The sequence below is a fragment of the Ambystoma mexicanum genome, chromosome 7p (genome assembly GCF_040938575.1).
Source record: "Ambystoma mexicanum isolate Mex_15411 chromosome 7p, UKY_AmexF1_1, whole genome shotgun sequence".
NCBI classification, from domain to species: domain Eukaryota; kingdom Metazoa; phylum Chordata; class Amphibia; order Caudata; family Ambystomatidae; genus Ambystoma; species Ambystoma mexicanum.
Genome location: NC_090939.1, coordinates 719,192,885 through 719,217,976, shown reverse-complemented (window position 1 = coordinate 719,217,976; position 25,092 = coordinate 719,192,885). Strand labels below are relative to the sequence as shown.

Sequence of the window (25,092 nt, the reverse complement as noted above, 5' to 3'; positions counted from 1 at the left end):
ACCCTCCATACACTAAAAGGAGCTCTTCTAAATGTTAGATCACTAGTCGCCCACTCCATAGAAGTCGCCGACATCATTCTGACTAACAACCTAGACTTCCTTGCTATGACAGAAACTTGGTTACATGAGGCTGCGGGACCATCCCTTACCCTAGCCATCCCTGACAACTACACTATCCTCAGAGTAGACAGACCCAATGCTCGAGGAGGTGGTGTAGCCTTCATCTTTAAGTCCTCACTTGATATCAGACTAGGCTCCTCTCCTCTACTCAAATCATGTGAACACCTTAGAGTTAAACTACAAACCTCCCCGAAGAGCACTATCACTATGCACCTAATCTACAGACCCCCGGGTCCACCTGGCTCATTTGAGGAAGATATCACCTCCCTAGTAGCCAAAAGCTCCAAACCTTCAGCACAAATGATCACACTGGGAGACTTCAATATCGGGTTTAATGACCCTCTTGACACCCCTGCCATTGCCCTAGCCACGGCATTAGAGGAGCATGGCCTCCTTCAACTCTGCTCCAAACCCACCCACTCGAAAGGCAGAATCCTTGACTGGGTAACCGCCCTCAACTGCAACATCACCCTAAAGGACCCTGTACAGCTCATCTGGACGGATCACCACTTCCCTCCCCTTTGACATTAATATCAACAACCTAGAGCACAAAAGGCCTATTATTGCTCTGGCCTGCCTAACTAGGAAAAAGAGCAACATCACAGCTGAAGCCTTAATGCCTCTGGTGACCCCCATTCTGAACGCCCTACCAATTACAACTGACTTAAACTCGCTGGTCAACGCCTACAATGACTCCATGGCTAGAGCTATCGACACCATTGCCCCATTAAAAATGCGCAAAGGGAAACCTAAAGCGCACCTGAATATGTGGTACACCCCAGAGCTCAAACTTCTCTGACTACAAAAAAGTAAACTTGAATCACTATGGAAATCGGTGCCTTCAGTAGACAATAGAACCAACCTTACCAATATCTCCACCCTCTACAAAAATGAGATCACACGTGCTAAGAAAGAATCTCTTAATTCCAGGATCTCACAGGCAGGCTCCAGCACAAAAGAGCTCTTTAACATTTTAAAGGAATTAGAAAACCCCACTCCTCCCGAAGATACCTGCACAAAGGATAAACCTTGGTGCACAGGGATCCAGAATGCCCTTGACAACAAAATTTCAGGGCTCCAAACTAAAATTGGAAACAAACGGCAACAGCTCACTCATGACCCCACCTCCAGACCCACCCATCCCCCACTCACCGCCACTAGCTCAGGCTTCACCTTCAAAAAGGTTACCATACCTGAAGTACAAAAAATTATAGCATCCTTGAAACCCTCGAACTGCAAGGGGGACAGTTGCCCCGCACAGATTATCAAGGATGCTGCCAGGGATCTCTCCCCCTTCATCACCAAATTAATAAACTTGTCTTTTTCTAACAACATGGTCCCAAGTAATCTGAAACAATCCTGGGTCCTACCCTTGCTAAAAAACAGTCCCTCGACCCAGACATACCCACAAATTATAGACCCATTACCACTGTCCCATTTTTACTAAAGATTCTTGACAGAGTGGCCTATTTACAAATTCAGGATTACCTTGAAACTAACCTATTACTAGGCACTCGCCAATCTGGCTTTCGTCCCCAACATGGGACGGAAACGGCCCTTGTTGATCTCAAGAGCCAGATAGACGAAATCAAAGATAAAGGGAGGGCTGCCATCCTGCTTCTCCTCGACCTCTCCGCTGCCTTTGACCTGGTTGACCACAAAATCTTGTGCAACCACTTATCATCGGCAGCACACTTCTCCCACTCGGCGGTCACATGGATCCAATCCTTCCTGGACAACAGGACCATGCGAGTCTTCTCACCCATAGCAGCAGCCGACCCTATTCCCATTACCTGCGGTGTCCCACAAGGATCTTGTGTTTCACCCACTTTGTACAATATATTCACAAAGCCCCTATTCGATAAACTGGACCATCTGGGTGTCACCTACACTAACTACGCAGATGACACCCAGATACTCCTCACTTTATCAGGCAACTACAACGCAGACGTCAACAGGATCGGTGAAGTCTTTTCCATCATTCAGGCATGGATGGCCACACATGGCCTCTGCCTGAACGATGACAAGACTGAACTGCTCCTTGTCGGCTCACCCAACACTATCCGGAATCTCAGCCCTAGCTACTCCTGCTTCATCATTGACGGCAACACCATTCCCACTGACAAAAGTGTAAAAACTCTGGGTTTCTATCTCGACACTAACACCAACTTCACCAAACAAATTAATATGACTGCCTCAGCGACTGCTTACACTGGGAAACTAATCAGAGCCTGCAGACCTCTGATATCACCCAACAATTGCCTTACTCTAGCCAGAGCACTTATACAATCCAAACTGGATTATTGCAACAGCCTGTATGTAGGTGCCAATAAAACGGTTGTCAATAAATTGCAAGTTCTACAAAACAATGCACTCCGTGCCGCCCTTAATATTCCCAGAAGAGAACATATCTCAGCCACAAGAATCTCATGCAAATGGCTCTCCATCCAACAAAAAATAGACCTAAAAACTATCTGCCTCACCTACAAAGCTCTTAACCACCTGGCCCCACCTTATTTAACCGATAAATTCACCTTAAGACAGAATATTAGAGCCACCAGATCCTCTAATACACTACAACTGACAGTGCCCAAATACTCCCTAAAAAGAGCCGGTGATTCCAGCTTCCCAGTTCTAGCCTCACAATTATGGAACACTATTCCTTTGGACATCAAATCTACCCCTACATTTCAACCTTTCAGAACTAAGATCATCACCTGGTTACTCAACAAATAACTTACACTGCATGTATGTATGCATCCGCTACGATGTTACTAATTCCACTATAACTGCTTTCATAACTGCTTTTGTAACTATACTTACACTGCACAAATGTACAAATGTTCTTACCTATGCCTGTAACCTGATGCTTAAGCGCCCATATACCTCTGGGTCAGGAGCGCTATAAAAATAAATAAACAAACAAACAAACAAACAAAGTGATAGGGTTATCACAAAATGGCGGCTCCCTGGTGCCTGTTTTCGCGTGCGTTTAATGGACGAAAACTCGGGTAAGGTCCATAGGAAAGTTTTCTAAAATCGAGCCACTTAGGCTTAAAAAAACATGGCCGACCCGTAGGGACAATAACATTTTTTACTAGACCATGCCTTTAAGACTCAGAGAAATAGAGCTTAATCATGAACTAGAAATGAAGAAGTTGTCTGTGGAAAATGCTTCTCTCTCCTCCGGTTCCTCTAGGAGTTCCAGTCCCAAAAGACCCCGGATGCCTAAGCAATTAGTGGGTATGTATGAACCTAAATTGGATGTGTTGGATTGGTTAAAAATGTTTGAGTATAATCATGGGCTCCAGGACATCACAGGGAATGAGTTACTTCCCTGGTTGTTCTCTAGGCTTCCCCCTGTTGCAACTGATGTGGTAATGGAGTTGGGGAGGTGGATAAGAAGGATTATGAAAAGTATGAAACTAGCTTTAATAGCTAGATTTGGGAAGACCCCTTCCCAGTACCTTAAGAGGTTTAGGACCCTCAAAAAGCATGATGGTACCCCTTGGGCTACCTGGGTGAGTGAGTGTTTGAAAAACTTAGAGGGATGGATTAAGGGTTACAAGGTGAACACTTATGAGGGCATGAGAAATCTTGTTATGTTGGAGTCAATTTATGATGCCTGCTCTCCTGAGCTCAGACAGCACTTGGCTGATTCAAAGGAATTCGATTCCAGGAAGCTAGCTAAGGCTGCTGACTTGTGGGTTGCCAACAGGGCCACTCACAAGGATTCAGGGGTCACTCAGAAAAAGGATGAGGGAAAGCAGCCACCAAAAGGGAACCAAGAGATTTCTAATACCTCCCAACCCAAAGAGGGCCCCACACAACAAAATAACCAGGGTAAGCCCCAGGGTAAACCACAACAGGCTAGCGTACCTTCTGGTCACAAACCAAAAGGAGGTCAGGCCAAGCCACCCTTCCAGAGAGCATTTGGAACATGCTATCTCTGTGGGGCAACTGACCACATCAAAGGAGATCCCAGATGTAAGGGTAAACCTACAGGGATCAGCACAGTGTCCTTAGCCTTCACTCTTGAGGAGGAAGTCCAAATGGCTAGTGCTCACTTTGAAGTCTTTGCTGAAGAACCTTTGGGTCTTCAAGCAAGTGTAACAGTAGAGTCCATGGGTCTGGTTAGTGATCAGAATAGGAGTGTGTACAACTCCATACCAGAAAACTCTAAAGTTTATTATATGGACAGTGTTCTCGTCAATGGCCAGGATACTCCTGCCAAGGCGAGACTCTGGTGCCAGCAGAACAGTAGTGGATGAAAGCTTTTTCAGGCCTGAGAATGTTGCTAAGGCACCCAAGGGTCCCACTAAGATGTCTGGAGGCCCTGTCCAAATGGTTCCAATTCTACCAGCCCTCATTCAGTGTAATGACATGACAGTGTTGATTCCTGTCAGTGTTCAGACTGAGGTGCCTGGGAGAGTCCTGTTGGGGAATGATCTAAGAACTCTAGGAGTAGTATCAAGTACCCCCAGGCCTCTCAGTATGGAGACCCAGAACCAAACCAAATTGGCTAGAGAGGCCACCTTAAGGAACCACTCAAAGCCTGTGGGAACCTCTACTGAGAACCTCACTACAAGCCTTGGTGTTGGTAAATTGACCTCTGACCCAGGCAAATTTCAGGCTAAAATGTTAAGGAAATGGGAGCCCCAACTAAGCTCCATCATTGTTCCCCCAGTCATAGAGTCTGTGACTCCCCCTGCTTTTGAGGAAGAGGTGGATAGACCTACTGGAACCCTAACTAGGCCTAAGAGAACTGGTAATTCTCAGTGCTGGTGGAAAACCAGAAAAGAAAAGTCTAAGGCCAAAAACCTTCAAGCTGTTGGACCTTCCACAGAAGACTCCAACCCAATTCCTAGTGTTAAGGGGGAAACTCCTAAAGTAGGTAAAGGTAGATCTAAGAGGAAGGAGAAGCCTGTACCTTGCTTATATCCATCCCCTCTAACCAATAGGCCTAAAACCCAACCTTCTCCCAACAGAGAGGTGGTGAGGACCTCTGGCAGCCCCTCTAGATCTAAGGGAATCCTTTATAAGGACCCCTTAAAAAAGCCTAACACAGGTTCAGAAGTTGGACCACCTTCTGAGGGACTGGTCAACCAGATCCCCTATAACTTTAAAAAGACTGATGTTCCTCAAAGGGTTTGTAGGTCATATAGCTTACAAAGGAAAACCTTTGATTTGACCATAGGACATAGGTCAAGGTGTCACCACCAAAATGCTGATGGTCTCTCTAGGATGTATGTCATCGACTAGAGGTATGAGATTCATCCAGGAGTGGATTAAATCCTCCTGTCCCTTAGTCTCGGGGGGCGAGTGATAGGGAGAATTCTCTCTTTAGGCTGAATTTCCTAACCTAGTGAGTCCCCCAGCAGCTTTGCTGGATTTCTGGAGTTTGTTTTTTTTCTCCTGCCAAGAGTGAGACTCTTTTCCTCCCACTCTTGGACATGATTTATAGTGTTCCTTTGACTGTTAATGTGTTTTATGGGCTATGGGGTCCTTTACTCCATAGGGTCTCATGTGTTTTTACTATGTGTGTTACACAGCTCCTTCCGTGCAGTGACACAGGGGTGTCATAGTGACACCCCACCATAGACTCCATACCCTGGGACTGACTACTGTCTCCCATGGCATGTAAAGTCACCATTGGCTTTACTAGTCCCAAATTATTAACAGAAACCGGTACAAACCATCATATTGTGGACGTACTGGTCGGGGCAATTCGATTGCCCCGGGGTCTGTTAGTCGAGGGGACACGTCTCCGTCCCCCCTGATCGTGTTTTGGCTGGTGGCAGTGGATAATACTTTTTATATTCGACCACAAATATATCCCTATGGGATTTTCCCATTGTTCGAGACTACCAACTTTAATTATTTAATTCTCATAGCCTCGAACATACCGCCGGTTTATTTAACTAATATTAATTCGCCGGTTGGTATTTCTTGCCAGGACTCAATTCTAAAATGGCGTTTGTGTTCTCTTCTGTGACTCCAACCCAAGTCGAGCCCTTTGTTCCACTTTTTGGCGGGCTTCTCCACAGAAGCCTCCAAAAGTGGTGCCACTCTGTCTGGGTACCACAGGGGGTGTGGGAGGGGGTTTAGGCACCCTGGACTGAGTTACCTTGGTAACTCAAGTCGCACTCTTGTGTGATTAGCCCAAGTGGTGAGCCGGCCGGCTCACCACTTAGCATGTTTGATTGACAGCTAGGCTGAGTGAATGGGGGTGTGCTGCATAAAAGCAGGACTTTGGGGACTGGAACTGCAGAAGTCGCCACAGGACCTGAGAACCCGATGAGGGAGAAGCTGAGCCGACCTACCATGACGACACCACCGGTGGAGCCCTGCGGAAACGACTCACCACTTCCCGACGACAGAGAAGATCTCCCGACTGGAGAGGCTTCTTCCTCTGACTGGTGGGCACAACCAGTTTACCTTCTTCTCTTCACACCCCAGGCCGTCTTGTGGTCGAATTGCTCGTGCCAAGCACCCCGGCAACCGGATAGCCACTTACCACTGCACCGCGAATAAAAGGACTGCTCCTTTTACCTGAGAACTCTGCGGCTGGTTTCTTCCCTGGCAGTGCAATGGACTCCTGTCTTCCTCCCCGACGAGATCCTCTCTTCCCCCGGATGAAGCACCGACTTGCATCCGCTGCCAGGAACAACTGCCCCCGCTGTAGTCTTCTCACCACTTTAAGGTACCGTGTCCGCCAGGCCTCCCTTTCTAAAGATTGCTACAAGGTAATAATAATCCCTTAGCCTTCTGGACTGGGTTGGCTGCCTTGACCTTCTAACGGGTCCCTTTCTTTTGGTCCAACTCTTTTGTTTAACATTTGCAAGACTCTTGTGCACTTCAACCATGTGACCTTGGACAAATTTCGTTCTGATCCTCTTAAAGTGGATCCGGCCTTCTGAACCCTAACTTCACGGTTTTACTTGCCTCCTTCTCTTGTTTTGTTCGTATGAAAGTGTTGGGATCTGTTTCAATTTATACTCTGCTTTTCTCTCCCTTTTAAAACGAATTATTAGAGTGCCATCTACGTTAAGCGCTCACCGCTGTCTGAAAATAAGTGGGGCTTTACTTAAGACTTGTCTAAAATTCCTCTAAGGGAGTGTATATCTTTTAGTGACCGTGTTTTTGAATTGCTTACTATTAGTGCCTGTGTGTTTTTCTAGATGTGGTTTTAAATAAATAATTATATCTCTTTTGCACCAAGCTCTGGTCAGTGTTTACTTGTTCTGCTGTGCTCTTCTGACCTATTGTGAATACTCTGTATACTGCCTAACTCTTCTTGAGGGAAGTCTGACTGCTCAGCCACAGCTACCAAGTGAATCTGTGTGGTACAGACTGCTACCAAGTGGGTTTACTGCCAAACACCTGTAGTCTTAAATCTTTTGCAGTGGTCCCAGAGGGAACTGCACAGGTTTCTGCCTAACAGCCTCCTTCTTCTGAAAACAAAGTCCTCAATCTTCGCCAAACTATCCTTTCCTCTCCTTCTTACTCTACTCCTCCACCTCCTCCTCCCTTCTCCATGTCTTCATTTCTTCTAGTCACTCAATCTGAAGTTACCCTACTACTCTCCAATACTCACCCTATAGCTTCTCCCACTGACCTCATTCCTACCCCCCTCATTCATAAAATCTACCCCCTCCTCATACCCTATCTCACCTCTTTCTTCAACACATGCCTAATGTCTTCCACTTTTCCTACTCCTTTCAAGCATGCAACTATTATTCCTATGCTCAAAAAACCTTCTGCTAACTATCATCCCATCTCTCTCCTACCCTTTCTCTCTAAACTTCTCGAACGCATTGTCTACTCTCAACTTTCCTCTTTCATCTTCAACCACTCTCTCCTGTCCGCTACTCAATCTGGTTTCCACCCTCTACACTCCACTGAAACTGCCCTTACCTCTGTTCTCAACTCCCTTCTTTCCTCACGCTACACTAAACATTCCTTGATTCTTATTTTTCTCGATCTCTCTGCTGATTTTGACACTGTTGACCATACTCTTCTGCTCAATTCTATCTCCTCATTTGGCTTCAAAGACTCTGTCCTTCTATGGTTCTCCTCTTATCTCTCTAACCGTACCTTTGCCGTCTCCTGGGGTGGCTCCACCTCTCCCACCCTTCCTCTCAACCATGGTGCTTCCCCAAGGTTCTGTCCTTGGACACTTTCTCTTTTCGCGCTACACGTCCTTCTTAGCCCCCATCATTTCCTCCTTCGGTGTCTCACATCATTTCTACGCGGATGATACTCAGCTCTTTCTCTCATTCTCCTCCTTCTCTCCTGACATCCACCAGAAACTTTCTTCTTGCCTCTCCGCTATTAAATCTTGGATGTCCTCTCACTTCCTTACTCTCAATACTGATAAAACTGAAGTCCTTTTCTTCCCTGCATGCACTCTCCCTCCTCCCTCTCACCCCCCTTTCATTCTCTTTCCCCCCTCCAATGTCTCCTTCTCGCCCCACGCACGTAACCTTGGTCTTTATCTCGACAGCCACCTCTCCCTTTCTCACCATATTTCTCTTACTGCTAGATCTTGCCGCTTTCACCTTTACAACATGCGTAAAGTTCGATCCTTCCTAACCTTTCACGCTGCCAAACTTTTAATCTCCTCCCTCATCTTTTCTTTGGACCCCCCTCCTCTCACATATCCCCACTTAAATCTATCTACCACTGCCATCCGCTCCCTCTGCCTTCTCTCTCCCCATTACTCCATCTCTTCTCTCTCCTCTCTAGGTTAGCTCCCATTTCATTCCCAGCTCAAATTCAATTTCCTCTGTCTCGTATTCATATCCCTCCATGATCTTGCCCCACCCGTCTTTCCTCCCTCCTCACTATCTACATTCCATCTCGTTCTCTCTGCTCTGCCAATCTCTACCTACTCTCCTCTCCACCTCCACCCTGTGCCCCTTCTCGCTTCAGCTCTTTCCGACTCCTTGCCCCTTACCACTGGAACCGCCTTCCTCTCTTTATACGTTCTACTTCTTCCTTCACTTACTTTCGTACCTCCCTAAAATCCTATCTGTTTCCTTCACCTCCATAAACCCTTGCTTCCTTTCTTACTTCTATTAGTACTCTCTCCCACACCGCCGTTTCCTTTTCCTACTTCCCTTCCCCCTCTCTCCTTTCTCTCTACTCTCTCCTTCCTTGTGTCTTGTATGTCTCTAATCCTCTTCTCTTCCTTCCTTCTCCCTACTCCCTCTGCCTCCTCTCTTACTTCTGCCCTCACCTTTCCTCGTACCCACTATCTCTTCTTTCTTCTTGACCCCTCCCTTCTCTTCTTCCCCTTCCATAATGTTATTTTTTTTTGTACTGCTTTCTGGTTTCATTCAATTGTTATGTAATGCTTGCTGTATATTGTTGGTTCCTCTTGTAAAGCATTTTGGATTAAAAAGCTATATAAATTCAATAAAATACAAATACAAATCAAAACAACAGGGCACAATGTCAATCCCACCCGCACCCACAAAAATCCCCACAGCTGTCTTTCCACTTCGTCAGGAGTGGAGTATCCATTTTCAACCTTTTATCTCTGTGTCTATACTGCACACGCTGTGTCGCCTAACGGATGATACGCCTCTCGTTGGGGAGACTTAACCAGCTAGATCACCTTCCGTACCGGACAGCCTCAGCTAATCCCTATGGGGAACCTTCATCTACTTGCCAAACTAAAACGTCCAACTCATAGGGATCTGCTACATCTACGTTCCTTTCGCAATCTAAGAGCGTCGAGCGACCAACCCTACACAACACAGGAATTTGTTGCCACGCAACCTGAATACACACTGAGCATCAATCAGTTTAAGACCAACTCACAATACAGTTCAAAATTCTGTCTTCCCACGTTACACATCCCCTTCCTACCCACACAATTGGGTTGCTTGTTGCATGGACTACACTTACGTTGTTGCACACCTGCCGGTGCCGCTCGGCTGCTGACTCCCCTCCTTTGGCTCCCTTTGCCCATTCTGGACTGCATGGACAACTCACCAATCGCGGGCAGGATCATTTTTTAAGTCTGCTCCCGACGACCAATGCTCTGGTTGCGCTAGCCGGTAATCTCGCAATTTCTGCGAGGGTCCTGCAGTCCTCTGAGGTCCGACGGCAAAGGAGACAGAACCTGGCTGAACTGACATCACAAACGATCTCACTGGGGCCTCCAACTTGTTAGGGTAGTTTCTGGGGCCGGCAGAGCCGTGCCAAGGGTCTGCAGACTCCCAGCTCGCAGAAGGCCCTAACTACTTCCCAGGTCCCAAGAAGTAGAGGTCCACACAAGGAGCAAGAAGTTACTGTGGTTTATTAGATGAAACTCACAGGGACTACATGCATGAACGATATTCAGGCACATCTCGCTGCACACTAGCTCGCAGGCCAGTTTTGTACTCTTGTAACGCCATGTCCCGCGTCACCCAGCAACCTTCTTCTAAAACTCATATAGTACCATATAGCTAAGTTCTACTATTGGACACCGCTGTGTCAAGTGGTGTGCTCGGATCATCCCCGGAAGTTGCTACAACTAAATTGCTACTGTAAGAAAGCCTAATGATTGGTTGGTACCCCTCGCCATCTGCCCCCAAAACTCAGAGTCCCGATTGGTCAGCTTGCGGGCCCCCAAGCCTGGGACCATCTTAGTTCCTAGCCCGCGAGAAACCTGTCCTTGGCATAGGTCTACTGTGTCCCAACAATTGCAACTATGTGTCTGCGTATTACAATAGTTTGAAGGCGACTAATGCCATGAGAGCATTCCATTCCCATCGTACAAGGTGTCTGGAGGTAATCAAAAATGGTGCAAGCTGCTGTCGGGTTTGGGATGGCTGCTCGTTCCCAGTCTCCAAAACTTGGCTCGTCCCTGGCTCAGCCAAGTCACGTGGTTCGAGACCACTCGTGCAGGCTCAATTGCTTCAAATGAACCTCTATATTACAGGGAATATTCATTATTGTTGCTGAAGTCACCTTGGCTTGGGAGAAGGAATCCCTTGTTGCAACATAGTGGCCTTGGCAGCTGTAGCTTCTGCTAGGGTTCGCTCTGCTAGCACAGCACCTTGCGGTCTGGAATTTCACTGAGACCGTTGCGGCCTACTGTATTCTGCTCCGTCTTGGGTTGTGGAGTTCTCATAATATCCATAGGTTAGTAGAGATTTTGCGATCAGTCAGGTCCCTCAGGAGCTCCTGTCCTTCCATAGGGTTAGTTACATATAAGCGTCTGCAAGCGTATGCACTAACTCTTCTTGCGTTTCTGCGGTGCTATACTGAGCCTAATGACAAAATAATAAACGTGCAGAGGGTGTACATGTCACTGTCCTCTATCTCATCGAACTGTTCGTGTTCTTCATGTAGATTGGTGTGTGAGTGTGTGTCCAAGTGTGCTGAATGCGCATGTGCTTCATGTCTAACGCAGCTATGTCGTCATGGCGTCTCTAACGACCTGCAGCGTGGTGGTTTTGGTTCGATGTCATCGGTCAGGTTGGTCCATTCGATTGTCTCCGGCTCCGTCCTGGGTCTCCTCGTCCATTGTAGGCAGAGTTTGCATAGCAACCAGGGCATAGGGACGATTGGCGGGGTATCTTTTGCGGTAGCTGTCCATGGCTGAAGCAGTAGGAATAGGCACAAGTTCACAGGATCGGCGGCCATGTTTCTGCTGGTGCTTCTTCCGGTTGGAGTGCCATCCGGGAATGAGGGACCGTCTGGATTTTCCCTCTTCATCGCTATTAGACCCCATCTTCACGGCTGAAATGGAAAAGCATGTGGACGAATATTTCATAATGAATACTGGCACTGTTGGCAGCCTCACAATCCTATGGGAAGCCTTTAAGGCATATATACGTGGTATTGCCCTAACAGCGGAATCAGACATATTTAAAGTGTTACATAGGGATATCCATGCCAGTGAAGCCAAACTGCGTCACCTGGAACAGACATATGATATCATATGGCATTTATAACATGCCTATACACAAGTGTTTCAAGGTGCGACAAGACAAGGGAGGGGGAATAGAGGGAAGACGAAGACAACAATCTTACCAGGCCAGGTGACATTGAGATCGCGCATGTGCAGGGGATGCGGGAAGGGAAAGTGTGGGGGGGCAGTGCAATATATAAGATCAACAGTAAGAATAAATAAAATAAATAAAACAATGGGTAAAAAGTGCAGCTAGCTTGTGGCAAGTGCAGGAGTAAGTGCAGGCATCAGGGTCAAGGGCTGGGGGGCTATAGGGATACAGAAACAGCCCCCAACTGCAGGGGGTTGCCCGGAAGGCAGTACAGGCGTGCAGCTGGCAGGGAGGGGACCTGGGCCCGAGATCAGAGGGTAGCCAGGTGACCAGTGCAGTTTCCGTCCGGAGTTCAGCAGCGGAGAGGAGGAGAGAAAGCAGAACCAAAGAGGAAGGTCTTGAGGTGCTTCAGGGCCCAGAGATGGTTCTCCTCAAGTTTCAGGGAGGCTGTTCCAGAGGGAGGCCCCACCCAACAAAAGAGATCTACCACCAACTCATTGCTTGGCAAAGCGACCGACCCTTGTGGGCAATGTAGAGGGTTTTGAACTTAATCCTTGCAGTCACTGGGAGCCAGTGCAGAGGTATCAGTACTGGAGAGATATGATACCTGGGCTTGAGACAAAGGCCAAGTCTTGCAGTCCTGTTCTGGATGAGTTGCAGAGGGCGGAGAGTAGAAGCAGGCAGATTTAGAAAGAGGCTATTGCAGTAGTCCAGCCTAGAGAAAACTAGAACACCTGAGACAGTGAGCTTCTGTGGGAAAGAGAGGAAAGGAAGAATACCTCTGTGGAGGTGCAGCTGGTAGTGTGACTGACTTCATAGAGACGTCAAAGATGTGAAGAGAGAAGGAGAGGGTTTTAGCCTCGCAGGCAGGAGAAGGCAGAGGGCCAAGAGAGGCCGGCCACAGAGTGACAAGAAAGGAGGGAGCAGGTGTGCCGATGAGTAGAATCTCAGTCTTACTGGCATTAAGGCAGAGATCATTGGCAGCACACCACTCCTGGATAGCGAACAGACAGACAGTCAGAGATGAGAGAAGGAGAAGAGGTGGCGGAAGGGAGCCTGAAAATTAGCTGAGCCAACCACAACATCAGACTTCTATCTGTCAGCACAAAGAACACAGATGCTCCAAAATTGGATTTTGGAAGCTCTGGACATCCTTACTCCTTTGAAACATCCTTCACAGAAAAAAACACTACAGCAAGGTGATTTACCCCAGTTGTGGACCTTTAAAAAAAGAGTGAGAGCGAGAACAAACATGGCAGAAACATTACAACCAGCAGTACAACTAATCATATCAGAGACAGATCCAGAAAGCTGCAATCTTAAAGGCCAAGAAACTCACTATGCCAAACGTCTCAGAATGGCAAATCTCATGCAGAAAGAAATGTTCAAAATCATCAAGTAAATGCAATACCGTCATCACTGCAAAAAGGCACGCACACCCGACAATGAAGTAAGAGACATCACCAATTACTACCAAAACAAAGGAAAAAACATCCAACTAGCCATAGATGCAGCAAAAAGCAACAAAAGCAAACATACTCTCCTCAATGAAAACCTAGATCTATATTGATGGCACAAACATATCAGTACTCAAACAAGTCAAAACACTTGGTGTCTACCTTGATGCCAACCTCACCATGACCAAGCACATTAACGCCCTTTCCTCCTCTACTTCCTACACCGCTAAACTTATTGCTCTCAGTCGCCAATTCTTGACACCCACTAACTGTATCACGCTGGCAAGAGCTTTAATCTTATCCAGACTCGACTACTGCAACGTACTCTACCTGGGTACCTCAAAAGCCAATCTAAACAAACTACAGCTTATTCAGAATAAAGCCCTTCGGGCGGCCCTTGGAATAAGGAAGTCAGATCATATCTCAAATATTAGAAGAAACCATCACTGGCTCCCCATCAAAGCCAGGGTCACATTCAAAGCCCTGTGCGTCACATACAAATGCATCCACTCATGTGTCCCCATCTACCTCAACCACGCCATCACCAAAAAAGTATCAAAGAGAACCCTCAGATCTAACAGTCAACTACTCCTAGCCATCCCCCGATACAAGACTACCAAGGCAGGAGGCAGTAGTTTCCAATATCTCGCACCCACATATTGGAACACTCTTCCCCTCCCCATCAAAAATGAGCAAACGTTCGCAGGCTTCAAGAAATCTCTGAAAACGTGGCTATTTAACCAAGACTAAAAGCCTCTTCCATGCTTCAGGAAATATCACTGTATTTAAGCCCTGCATTTAAAGTTTTCATGTATGATTATTTTGTATTCACATGCACTGCACCCGACTGGCAATTTCCAAGAAATGTTTAACTAAGCTGTCTGTAACATCGCCGTGGTACCAAAGGGTTTGGGCGAGTAACAAATGCAATAAATAAATAAAAAATAAATAAAATAAATATCACAACCAATTTAAGCCTGCCAACAGAGTGCAATATACTCAACTGGAGGAACAGAGCAACAAAGCATGCTCCCAACAAGACCATTGCCCCCGGACATCTAAAACACATCCTGACAAAAGAAACCCCATTTGTCTACTTTGGCAAACTCATGTACTCCTTTCCAGAAACAAAAATGGAACCACGACTTTTCAAAACGTCCTACATTAAACCATTCCTTAAAAATAACACTGGACACCTAGACGACTTTACCAATTAGCAACCGATCTCCAATATACTGTACCCAGAAAAGATCCAACAAAAATTCTAGAAGTCTATGCATTTTGTCAAATACTGGAACATGTGGAGTCCAACAAGATCCTCGATCACACATAGTAGGATTCAGACAAATGAGCGGAACAGAATTAGCACTTCTATTAATTTAGGATGATCTTAAAATCAACATAATTGCTAACAGCACTTCCACCCCCATTCTCCTATACATCCCACTTCCTTTGTTGGACACTGTCAACCATGCATCAATAATGAAACTTGATGATGCAGGTGTACAAAACAAGTAACTACATTCAATGACGCCTTCTCTGGGGGACTGTGCAGAAACCGCCTGGCTTCCTACTTTTCTTTCTAACTCACTAACCTGTGGAGTCCTGCAAAGGTCAAGTCTATGACCTCTGCTTTTCAAACTGCTATATATATGGCCCCATGTATGAGAATCATCAAAAAGAATGGATTTACCTGCTACAACTACACAGATGATATACACATCAACTTCAAAACAAGCATTGGCAATGCCAACAGTATGGCCTTTTTTGTAAGCATGTGAAAGGCAGTGCCTCACTGGCATTAACTGGCTATTGATGGTAGCATGTGCGACATGGTGAGGGTACTTGGGCATCTTACAGCATTGCCTAACTAATGCCTAAAACTGTTGGCTTTGGCAATGCTTGTTTTAACAGACTTCAGTGAAGGACACGCATAGTGCTTATAAATCAACTGGCTGAAGGCAGGTCTGGTTAAGTCATTTTCATTACAACAGTAGCGCGTTTACAACTCCAATTAAGTCATTAACTATCAGAAGACTACTTTAAAAAACACTGGCAGGCACTTGAGTGAAAAGTTTGGTGGCAAGTCTTAAGTAAATAATAGAACTCAAAGAGTTCCCATGAGGAGGTGTTTTGGGTGGGGAGGGGCAGGAACTGTGTGGGAATGGCCATTGGGGTTACAATGACCATGGGCAATCAATGGGTGGGCAAATAACCAAACAACAACTACAAGATGTGTGCTTCTCATATGCCATTGCTCCCTATCTGTACCCTAATGTAATAGTTTTAGCTTTAGCGCCACCTAATAGCCAAACTAATGACCACCTCAAGGATGAAAAAACTGCCCTCACTTACTACCTCCTGCAAGTAAGACCATGTATTAACAATTTAAATCTCAAAGACAGAAACCATGAGGAGCCAGCAAGAGCCTCTCTGGAGTTAAATGAATTCCTTCCTGAAATGATTTATGTGGTGGCCACGTTGGACAAGCATAACGGAGCCCCACACCCTCACAGGGCCCTGCTTCTGACCTGCCTCACTACTGTCTGAGCGGGCAGCATTGAAGTACTAGTCCAGAGGAAAGTTGGCACTTAAATGCTGCGAGGCTGGGCTGATGCACTGCAAGTGCTGTTGCACAACTCAGCATCTGAGAACGTGCGCACACCACAGGCACAGCCAGCAGGAGACGGGCACACTGCACGATCCGAACAGGTTAAGTGCCTCTACTGCTGATTCACAGGGAACGGCTATCAGGAGAGGTTTCTGGCATATAATGATTTGTCATGTATAAAGCACATTTGTCAAATTGCTGTACTCAGAACATATTTATGTACAATTATCACCCAATCAAAGTTCAAACTCGTTGATCAACCTCAGAACGATGAATGGCTGAGTTTACCTTTCCAGGATTCGAACATGCGACCTGCAGATCACTCACAGAACGTAGTGAGCACTCAACCCGCTGAGCTAATTTACAGGCTATGATATGGCACGAAAACTATGAGGCAACTTCGATTCAATGGCAGGGCTGGCTACAGTGAAGGTTGCACTGAGGAAGAGCAACCATTTGGTGAAGGTTTTTGAGATGCTCTTTTCCAAACATCGCCATCCCTCTCTAAACGCCATCTTAAAATTATTATTTAGCTCTATGTTCATACAGACTTTACAATTTTTCATTCAAATTGGTCTCATACCAATGTTGGTCTGAAGCAGGGCTGTGTCCTGGAGCCACTGCTATACAATCTATACGTGGCAGACTTTGCTTCTGCCCTAGAAGCTGCACATTCACCGAGTTATGGGGGTAAGAAAATACACTATTACCTATGCGGATATGCGGACGACACCGTAATATTGGATCGCACACCTTTGGGCCTCCAGCGTTCTTTGGAGGCATTGGTGGAATATGCTGATCTAATCAGGTTGTGTGTCAACATAGGAAAGACGAAGATTATGACCATAGGCAAGGGGTCCTATCAGAGGATGCAGTTCATCTGGCAACTAGGGGGCACAAGCTTAGCGTGTACTGACCTGCATGTGGGGGTCGTGAATAGAAGAAAGTACGTGTTCCCCTGGCTAGCAGTGGACCGATCAAATGCAAACATGTATGAAAATGACCATGAAAACAATGGGGGTCATTACGAACAAGGCGGTAACCATGGCGCTGGTTGCGCAATGGTTGCCGCCGGTATTTTACCAATTCCGCCGATGGTAAATGGGGAATTACCGTCCCATTCCAAGGTCGGCGGGGCGGTAATTCCCCATTTACCATTGGCCCTTCCGCATTTTTGCCCCATAGGGCTCAACGGGAATGGGGAAGGTGGTAATTACGGTACCGCAAATTGCGGTACCGTAATTACCTTCAAGGTCCCTTTGCGGGTCCCTACCTTAACGCTGGTACAGACCAGCCGTTAAGGTCGGGACCCTCAAAGGGACCTCGTAGTAAGGCCGTTAAGGGGTTAACGGCGCCGCAACCTTTTACGGCGCTGTTAACCCCTTAACGCCTGGGTCGTAATGAGGCCCAATGTCTCTCAATATACCCACTCACAATACACACACATACTATCACATCTATGCACAACCTTGAAAATGTCCCTAGGACGAAACGCATGTTGGCAATTCTTGACATGCAGCTAGCATATAGATAATATGCAATTGTAAACTAATGTGTCTGCCCACACTTGGAAGTCTTTGTGACCTGACCAATGCACCATGAAAATCAGACGAACCATAAAGATCTAACTGTGTCCAATAATTATTGGATAGGTATACTAAGGCACTACCATACCTCCTGGCAACTGCCATATCCAGCGCCATTACACGCGAGGATCCAAACCAATTTCCCCATTTCCTTTTAATTCAGTCGTATGCACCTTCTTGTTTTGCTTTGTTGGGGTTGCAAGCATCACGCCATAAATGAGCGAACTTTAAAATGTTGTATTCACATTAAAGATGCAAACTGAATCTAGGCTTGTGTCTGACACACTGGTCCTCATTACGAGTTGACTGGTAACCCGCCTGTACTACCAGCGGTTTACTGGCAAACTCACCTTACCGTTACCGGCGCCCCGCAGGGGCGCCACCAAGGGGTGGCCAGGGGGGGCCATGGCCACCCTTATAAAAATGCTGGCCCCCCCATCGGCCACCCCGCGAAAAAGCAAGCAAAAATTACTTTTTTTTGGTTTGCACTGAACTTGCCATGTTCAATAACATGTTCAGTTCAGTGTAGGGTTGTAACGGAAATGAAATGCCGTTATAAATGTCATTCTCATCATGGCCGCTATCTTGTTTGCAATGGCAGTATATCGAATGAAGTTGTGCACGTGTGCAGTGCACATTGGAATGCGTGCAGGGCTGTAGCAGTTGATTCTGTTTTGCAGTCTCCGCGAGCCTGAGCCTGGGACTGGAGGCAGAGTTTGCCCAGGGCTGCTTAGATGTGCCCGATGAACAGAAAGTCAGAAAAAGAGTTACAGGTGTCGGCAACGCAGTGCTCCGTGTAAGGCTCCACACATAAATAAAACCTCTAATTTAATTAAAGCATCCCAGCCAGCCTGGGCCATCATGGCCCAGTGCAGACTTCTGAGAGCAGATTATTACAGAAGATCTTTCTCTGACAAAGAACAGAAAGCTGATGACAGGAGGGTGTTGTCGGCTCAGTGGATGGGGCTAGTTACATTCGAAGTGCTGTATTGCACCGGCCTTGTCTGGTGCCCTGTTTGGATGCAGCACAGCACAGAAAGAAAGGTATGTGTTTTTTGTTATTGTTTTTTTTACCCGACCAAGTTAGACGCTAATTTATTTACATGGAGCATCCCATGGGCAGCTGCAGCCTGCAAGAGTGCCTGGGTGCCTCTCCCAACGTTTTGTCCTACTGAACAAAATGCTGGTGTTCAGTATTCTTTCAGTAGAAGAAAACGTGGGCTTGCCTTGCAGCAGTCCTCTCCAGTCCACTGAGGTCACCGTGACTGTCCGGAGGCCTTAAGCAAGTGCAATTGGAAAATGAGCTGATCTGATCTTATCGCTACAGATCCAATCAATACGCAGCTCGTTTTCCGATTTTCAAAATGCAGATCAGATGCACCCATGCAATTGCTTACGAGGCCACTGGACCATCATGACAGGGATGGAGAGGCGCTCTGCTGCAAGGAAGACAAGCCCCACGTTTCATTTCATTGAAAGCATAAAAATTAAAGTAAATGTTGTGTTGATGTCCTTAAAACCATACATAACATGCTGGAGGTTTGTGACGAATCTCCAAATCTAAGTAAGTTTACTACACAACTTTTTTTATTGTGCATCTTAAAGCGCTGAAAATAAAGTGGGTAAATAGATAGTTTGCCTTTTCATCTTAAGTTTTCCATTCAGGATGTGGAAAATAAAGTTACTCTGATATTATTTTTTCTCAACTTACTGATGTAAGGATTTACATGTTGTAATGATGCTTTATTATGCAATTTGTGTATTTTGCAAGTAAACTCATTAAGACAGTATTATTGTAGGCCTCGACTCCCAAAACGTTATTATTTTTTCCAAGTAAAGAGTGGAAGAAGGTGTTTGTGCCGAAATTAGAGAGTGGCCGAAAATCCCTTCTTCGCTGTTTAGCATAAGCGTGTGATCCTGGGCAAATAATGCAAGCTCACCCTGACTTCAACTGCAAAATGTGAGTGCTTATCAGTGACTATGTGTAGCCCTTACAATAGGACGGTTTTAATAAGTGTAGAGACAAATCAGTGTACCCTGGTGGTGCTCCTCTGCTAGTGGCTCCAATACTGTCACAAATCATTCCATGATTGCCGTACTGGCCCTCCCCCAGTCTCCAATCACTTGATTTGACAGTCAGATAGTCTCACGAGCCAGTCAGTGCACCAGAATTTGTAGCAAAACGGACTAACTGCGGTGAACCAACATTACATTTTCTCCCCTGCTGCTCCTAGCCACTGAAGTTGCTTGTGCCGTCCAGAGTACTGCCCCACCCTCTGCAATGTCCTGTTATGCTATGATATTGAGTCTTTCATTGCACACCATCTGCCATTTTCACACTTTCTAGGAGCTTCAGAATCTGCAAGTAATAGGGTAGGGGGCTAATGCAGTAGCAGAGGGATCAGGCCAAGATTGCTTTGTTACAACATTGATGTTTGCAGATCTTAAAAGGTATGTCTCTGTTTTCAGGTAGGTAAGGTACTTGTTTGTATGAGTGACAGAAAATTGAAGCGTTTTGCTTCTTGTTTTTGCCACCAACTCACCAGATAGTCAAAGACCAAAGAAGGGATGGACCAAAGGTTCACCTGCAAGAGAGCCAAGGACCAGAGGAGAGTTCACCAGAGCAGCCAAGCACCAGAGGGGCAACTGACCAGAGAGGTTCACTTTTACCTTAGTTTTACTTCATTCTTTTTAGTACAATTAGGAAGGACAGGACCTGTGAGGAGGGACACTTGAGGGGGTTTTGTTTACCAGCCCACTGACTTGCCATGGCCATGCTAATTCCTATGGCCAATCCCACCCATTACCTGAAGAGTAAGAATATTCTTAAGAAAGTCTAACTTTTGAACTGCCTGCGTTTTTTTTATGCACACTGGCAAGTGGTGACTTTACCTGGGTTGTGTTCTCAGTGAAACAGAAAATATTAAAGGAAAGATGTGTTGCTCCAACTTACAAGGAACATTCTAAAACTAAATTGGGGATAGCAGAAGAGCTGCCATTTCAGAAACTGAAAATAATCCTTTTGGTAGACCCTCATTTTACCATCAACCTGACTTCCCTAAGATTCTTTTGTGGAGACCAATGCGTAAAATGTACCACTGGGTGCATTCCCATCGTAAATGCAGTCCAACGGCAAGATACATCTTGTATGTTATTCCTACATAAATCAAACCCTGCTGCATGCATCATATTCGATAGATATGTTGGCAATTAAAAACTTGTGAGTGAGGATTTAGAGGATTCTTTGGTGATGATATGATATGATATTTTATTTGTATCGCGCTCATACACAAGTGTATCAGAGCGTGACTTGGCAAGGGAGGGGAACAAGGGAAGACAAGACAACAATCCTACTAGGGCCCAGTGACATTGCGAAGTGCAGGGGGAAAGTGCAAGGAAGAGGGGAAATGTGGAAAGTGCAGAGCAAGAGGTACAATACAAAAGGTAGTGCAGGCAGCAAATGCAGGTTATGAGCGCAGACAAGGGGTGTCTGGTAAGTGCAGGTAAGGGGACTGTAGGGTAACAGATACAGACCCAAGTGCAGGTGTTGCAAGGGGCAGTGCGGGTGAGTGGCTGGGTGGACATGGACCTTGGCCCAAAATCAGTGCAAAAACCTGGTGCATTGTGCCAAAGCAGACAGATCAATAGGGCAGAGGGGGCATGAAGGTAGAAGTAAAGAGGAAGGTCTTGAGGTGCTTCCAGAACTGGAGATGGTTCTCCTCAAGTTTCAGAGTTGCAGGGAGGCTGTTCCAGAGGGAGGCCCCTGCTGAGGAAAGAGATATGCCACCAACTTGTTGCATGGAGAAGTGTCAGACCCTCTGGGAGGTGGAGGTGGAGGAGTGAAGAGCTCGAGTGGGAAGGTTTTTAGAGAGGGAAAGTTGAAGGTATTTTGCACCCATGCCCCAGAAATTCAGTTATGTGTTTGTTTTGGTGTGCCACCCATAGATTTCCTGTGGCCTCATCAGGCCACCCCTATAAAAATGTCTGGGGGCGCCCGATATCCCAGTGTACAATGGTAAGTTGTTAACGGTGCCAGTGATTCAGTCATTTCTCTGCCGGTAGGTGCCTGAACTACCAACCAGGTCAGGCTTGCCGGTAGCTCACGGTCCCTGCCAGCAGACTCGGCGTGAGCTGGTCTGGTAAAAATTCCAGAGCCGGTAGGACTGGCATTTTTACCTGACCGGCTCACCCGTAATGAGACCCTTATTTCAACCTGCCCAATTTGGCTGTCTGAGCGCACACAAAATGAACTTGTTTAGAAGCACTAACCGTAGGCATTATTTAGAGGAGTGATGGGTATTTGGGGCTGGTCATGAGTTGAAAAGATAGCTTGCAAGGAGTTATGTCCATAGGATGGGCAGGCCACAAGCTTAATTTCTTGGTGATTATTCACATCTAGCTTTGAGGAAAGCCTTGAAGACATGACTTTTCACCCATAAAGCCCTGCTCCCACCTGGTTGTCTCCAGCAGCCAGAGCCAGGAAACAATATGGCCGGCTAATAGTGTGCTTTGCAAGTGTTATTAACATTATACAACACTGTGCACGTTTTGGAAGCCACTGTAAAATTGAAAGGAGATCTCTGGTGCTGTGCAAGACCTTGCATGCCAACTTCTAAGATAGGTACGTGTGTTATGGCACTTGCTGCAGGAATCGGTGCATCTGATCCTGCATCTGATCTCTCATATGCACACCTACCAAAATAGCAGCCTTACAAGCCAGAATTTATTTAAATCCTATGCTTTTTTGTTTTTGCCAGATTAGGTCCGCCCACTCCTGGCATGTTCCTGATTAGGGTTCACAGATTTGTGTTTGCTTGTTTGAAAGCGCATCACACATTTACAAAAGGACACTAAGCAGTTCAGCAATTTTCACATCTATAGTTGTATCTTTGGTTTGCATCCAGATAATGATAGTGATGTGCTATTTATGTAGCGCTTTCACCAAAGCGCTTTACAAAGATCATATTTCAGTACAATATCACCAAACCGAAGTTGGTACTGATGGGTATTGACGCAAGGGTTACATCAACAAATAGTAGCAGTGGCAGATACACACATATAGAGGTAACCAGCTTAGAAATAGGCCATGGTGAAATGCTGAAAGCAGCTCTGATCCTGCAGATCACAGCACCTCTACGGAGAAAAGATCAAGTCAGGAAATGGATCATATTATTGTTTTTCTTTTTTAATTCTTTCATGACAGCCATTGCCCTTCATAACCAGTGCTGAGGCTCTGAGGTTTTGTTTGGTTGATCTTGCTCTGTTCATTTGTCCAACTACCAGTACCCTGCTACTGTGGCTTCCATGCTGACTTGGAAGCCTATTCCCTTGCACCAGTACATCCTGGTGCCTTTGGCGGCCTCCCAGAGACACGTCCTTGTCAACCTCAACCGCAGAGCATTCTTCCGGTCTACAGCACATGCTTCCTGTGAACAGCTTGATTCTGATAATATGTACAGAACTCATGTCCAGTTTTGTCGGGTTATGCTCCATCACATCTTTGGCTAGACTAGACATTTCGTATAGGTACATTATATCGCCACCAACCAGACCTCTGCCTTGGCATTCACCTATATATGCATGAAGAAGTAGAGTGCAGAAGTTAGTAAAAGCTGATCAATAGACAGGCATCTGGGGCAGAGGTCTCTGTAAGGTCTGCACTTTCTTTGCACAACTTATTTTTTGTTTACTTTGCCTCCAGGGACAGATACAGTGATTTCAGTGATGGCAGCTCTTCGGAAAAGGAGCTTGAATCAGATGCCATTTGAAAGTCCGGGTGCGGCAACAGTATCGAGTGGCGTCCATCGTATGTGCTGCCGGAGCCTTTCCCCACTGCATCTTTCTCAGATCTACCTCCTCAGTTATTTACTGTCTGTTCGCATATCTTTTTTTTAATAATGTTTTCCTCGGAATAAGGCAGCATTTTAGTAAAGACCTGCTAGTGTGTTGTTAATGTGCTTCCATGCTGTGCGTTTGGTGCAATGGTAACTTGATAACATGTTCAATTATTCTTTGTTTTAGCATGTATTGCTTTGCTGAATTGGTACGCACTTCGGATGCAAAGGTGAAAAATGAATATTCACTTTACTTGCTGAGTGATGTCTTACGTAGCATGATGATTTTTAAACCTTCCACAAACACATGTATAAAAGATGTTAAAGATCAACTGCTTGATTTTAAAATAAACATTTCTAAATTTCTAATATACCTGCATACCCACGCTGGAGTCTATACCTTTCTTTCTTGTTCGTTTCATCTACAAAGCCGACTTATTTGTTCAGTTTATTAACCCATATTTTTAATGCGATGGTTGCATGATAGCGACGCTAGTAGTCACCTGGCTTCTTTGCAATGCTTTACAGTCGAGTGATTTGCAGGCGGATGGTACTTTTCACTGTTTTTTTCTTGAAAGGCACATATTTGATTCTAACCCGTAACTGTTTCCCATTCTGAAATTTCGAGTTCTGCTTCAAGACAACAAGTATATTCACCAAATATATACATTGACAGATAAAAACTGTCAAATACGTACAACCAATCCCTTTCCCTGTCTGCTGTGTCACCTTACGAGCTTCTTGGCCTCCAGCTCGTTATTTGCACACACATGAATCCCAGTATCTGTCCCTCCCATGCCTCTTGGAAGGCTGTTGATTTGTCCTCATGACTCCTGCCGGATGCATTCCTCTGGAGCGCTCTTCATTTACACATTCAATTAAAAGAAAAGGAGGGTCAGAGTGACAGAGCAGGGCTTTCAGCAATGAAAAGATGATTCTAATGGATTCTTTCCTCCCACGGATTCCTTTTTCTATGATAATCCTATACCCAACTCAGCTGTTCTTGGAAACTTTTCCACTACCAGGGGGTGCAGTGCGATTCTGTGGCAGCTCCGTCCGACTCCTCTACGTGCTCTGTGCAGGACATGACGTCTGGGCCAGTATACATTGAAGCGTTGCACACCATGGCCTCAGTTCATTTTTTCCGCGTGCTCTGTTCGCTGATCCGATTACTAACATTTCTTTACATCATGCTTACTCTGTCAGAGGCTTACGGATTCATTCCATGTGCGGATTGTGGCCGGAAGATGTCAGTTTTGGATCCGCTCCAGATCTGTCTTTATTGCTTAGATGAGCGTCACAACACTCATGATTGTGGGTCGTGCCAGCCAATGCACCCAAAGGCCCTCCAGGAAAGAGCAGCAAAGCTTTTCACCTTCATCCACAAGGCAAAGAGTGTGGTGCCTCAATCTCGTTCGAGGTGGCTTGACGCAGAGCACTGTCCAAAGAACTGGCTCTGCGCGAAGATAGGGAAAACAAGAA

General features: G+C 46.0%; 1 protein-coding gene across 2 annotated transcripts in view; it reads left to right on the top strand.

Moving 5' to 3' along the window:
* CTPS2 (CTP synthase 2) overlaps positions 1 to 23,981 on the top strand; it is a 2,467,148-nt gene extending 2,443,167 nt beyond the window's left edge. For both annotated transcript variants that reach the window (XM_069636801.1, XM_069636799.1), the window contains one exon: positions 23,478 to 23,981. In XM_069636801.1, coding sequence (XP_069492902.1) covers positions 23,478 to 23,544 — 67 coding nt within the window. In that variant the 3' untranslated portion in view covers positions 23,545 to 23,981. The remainder of the gene's footprint in view (positions 1 to 23,477) is intronic.
* The last annotated feature ends 1,111 nt before the right edge of the window (positions 23,982 to 25,092 follow it).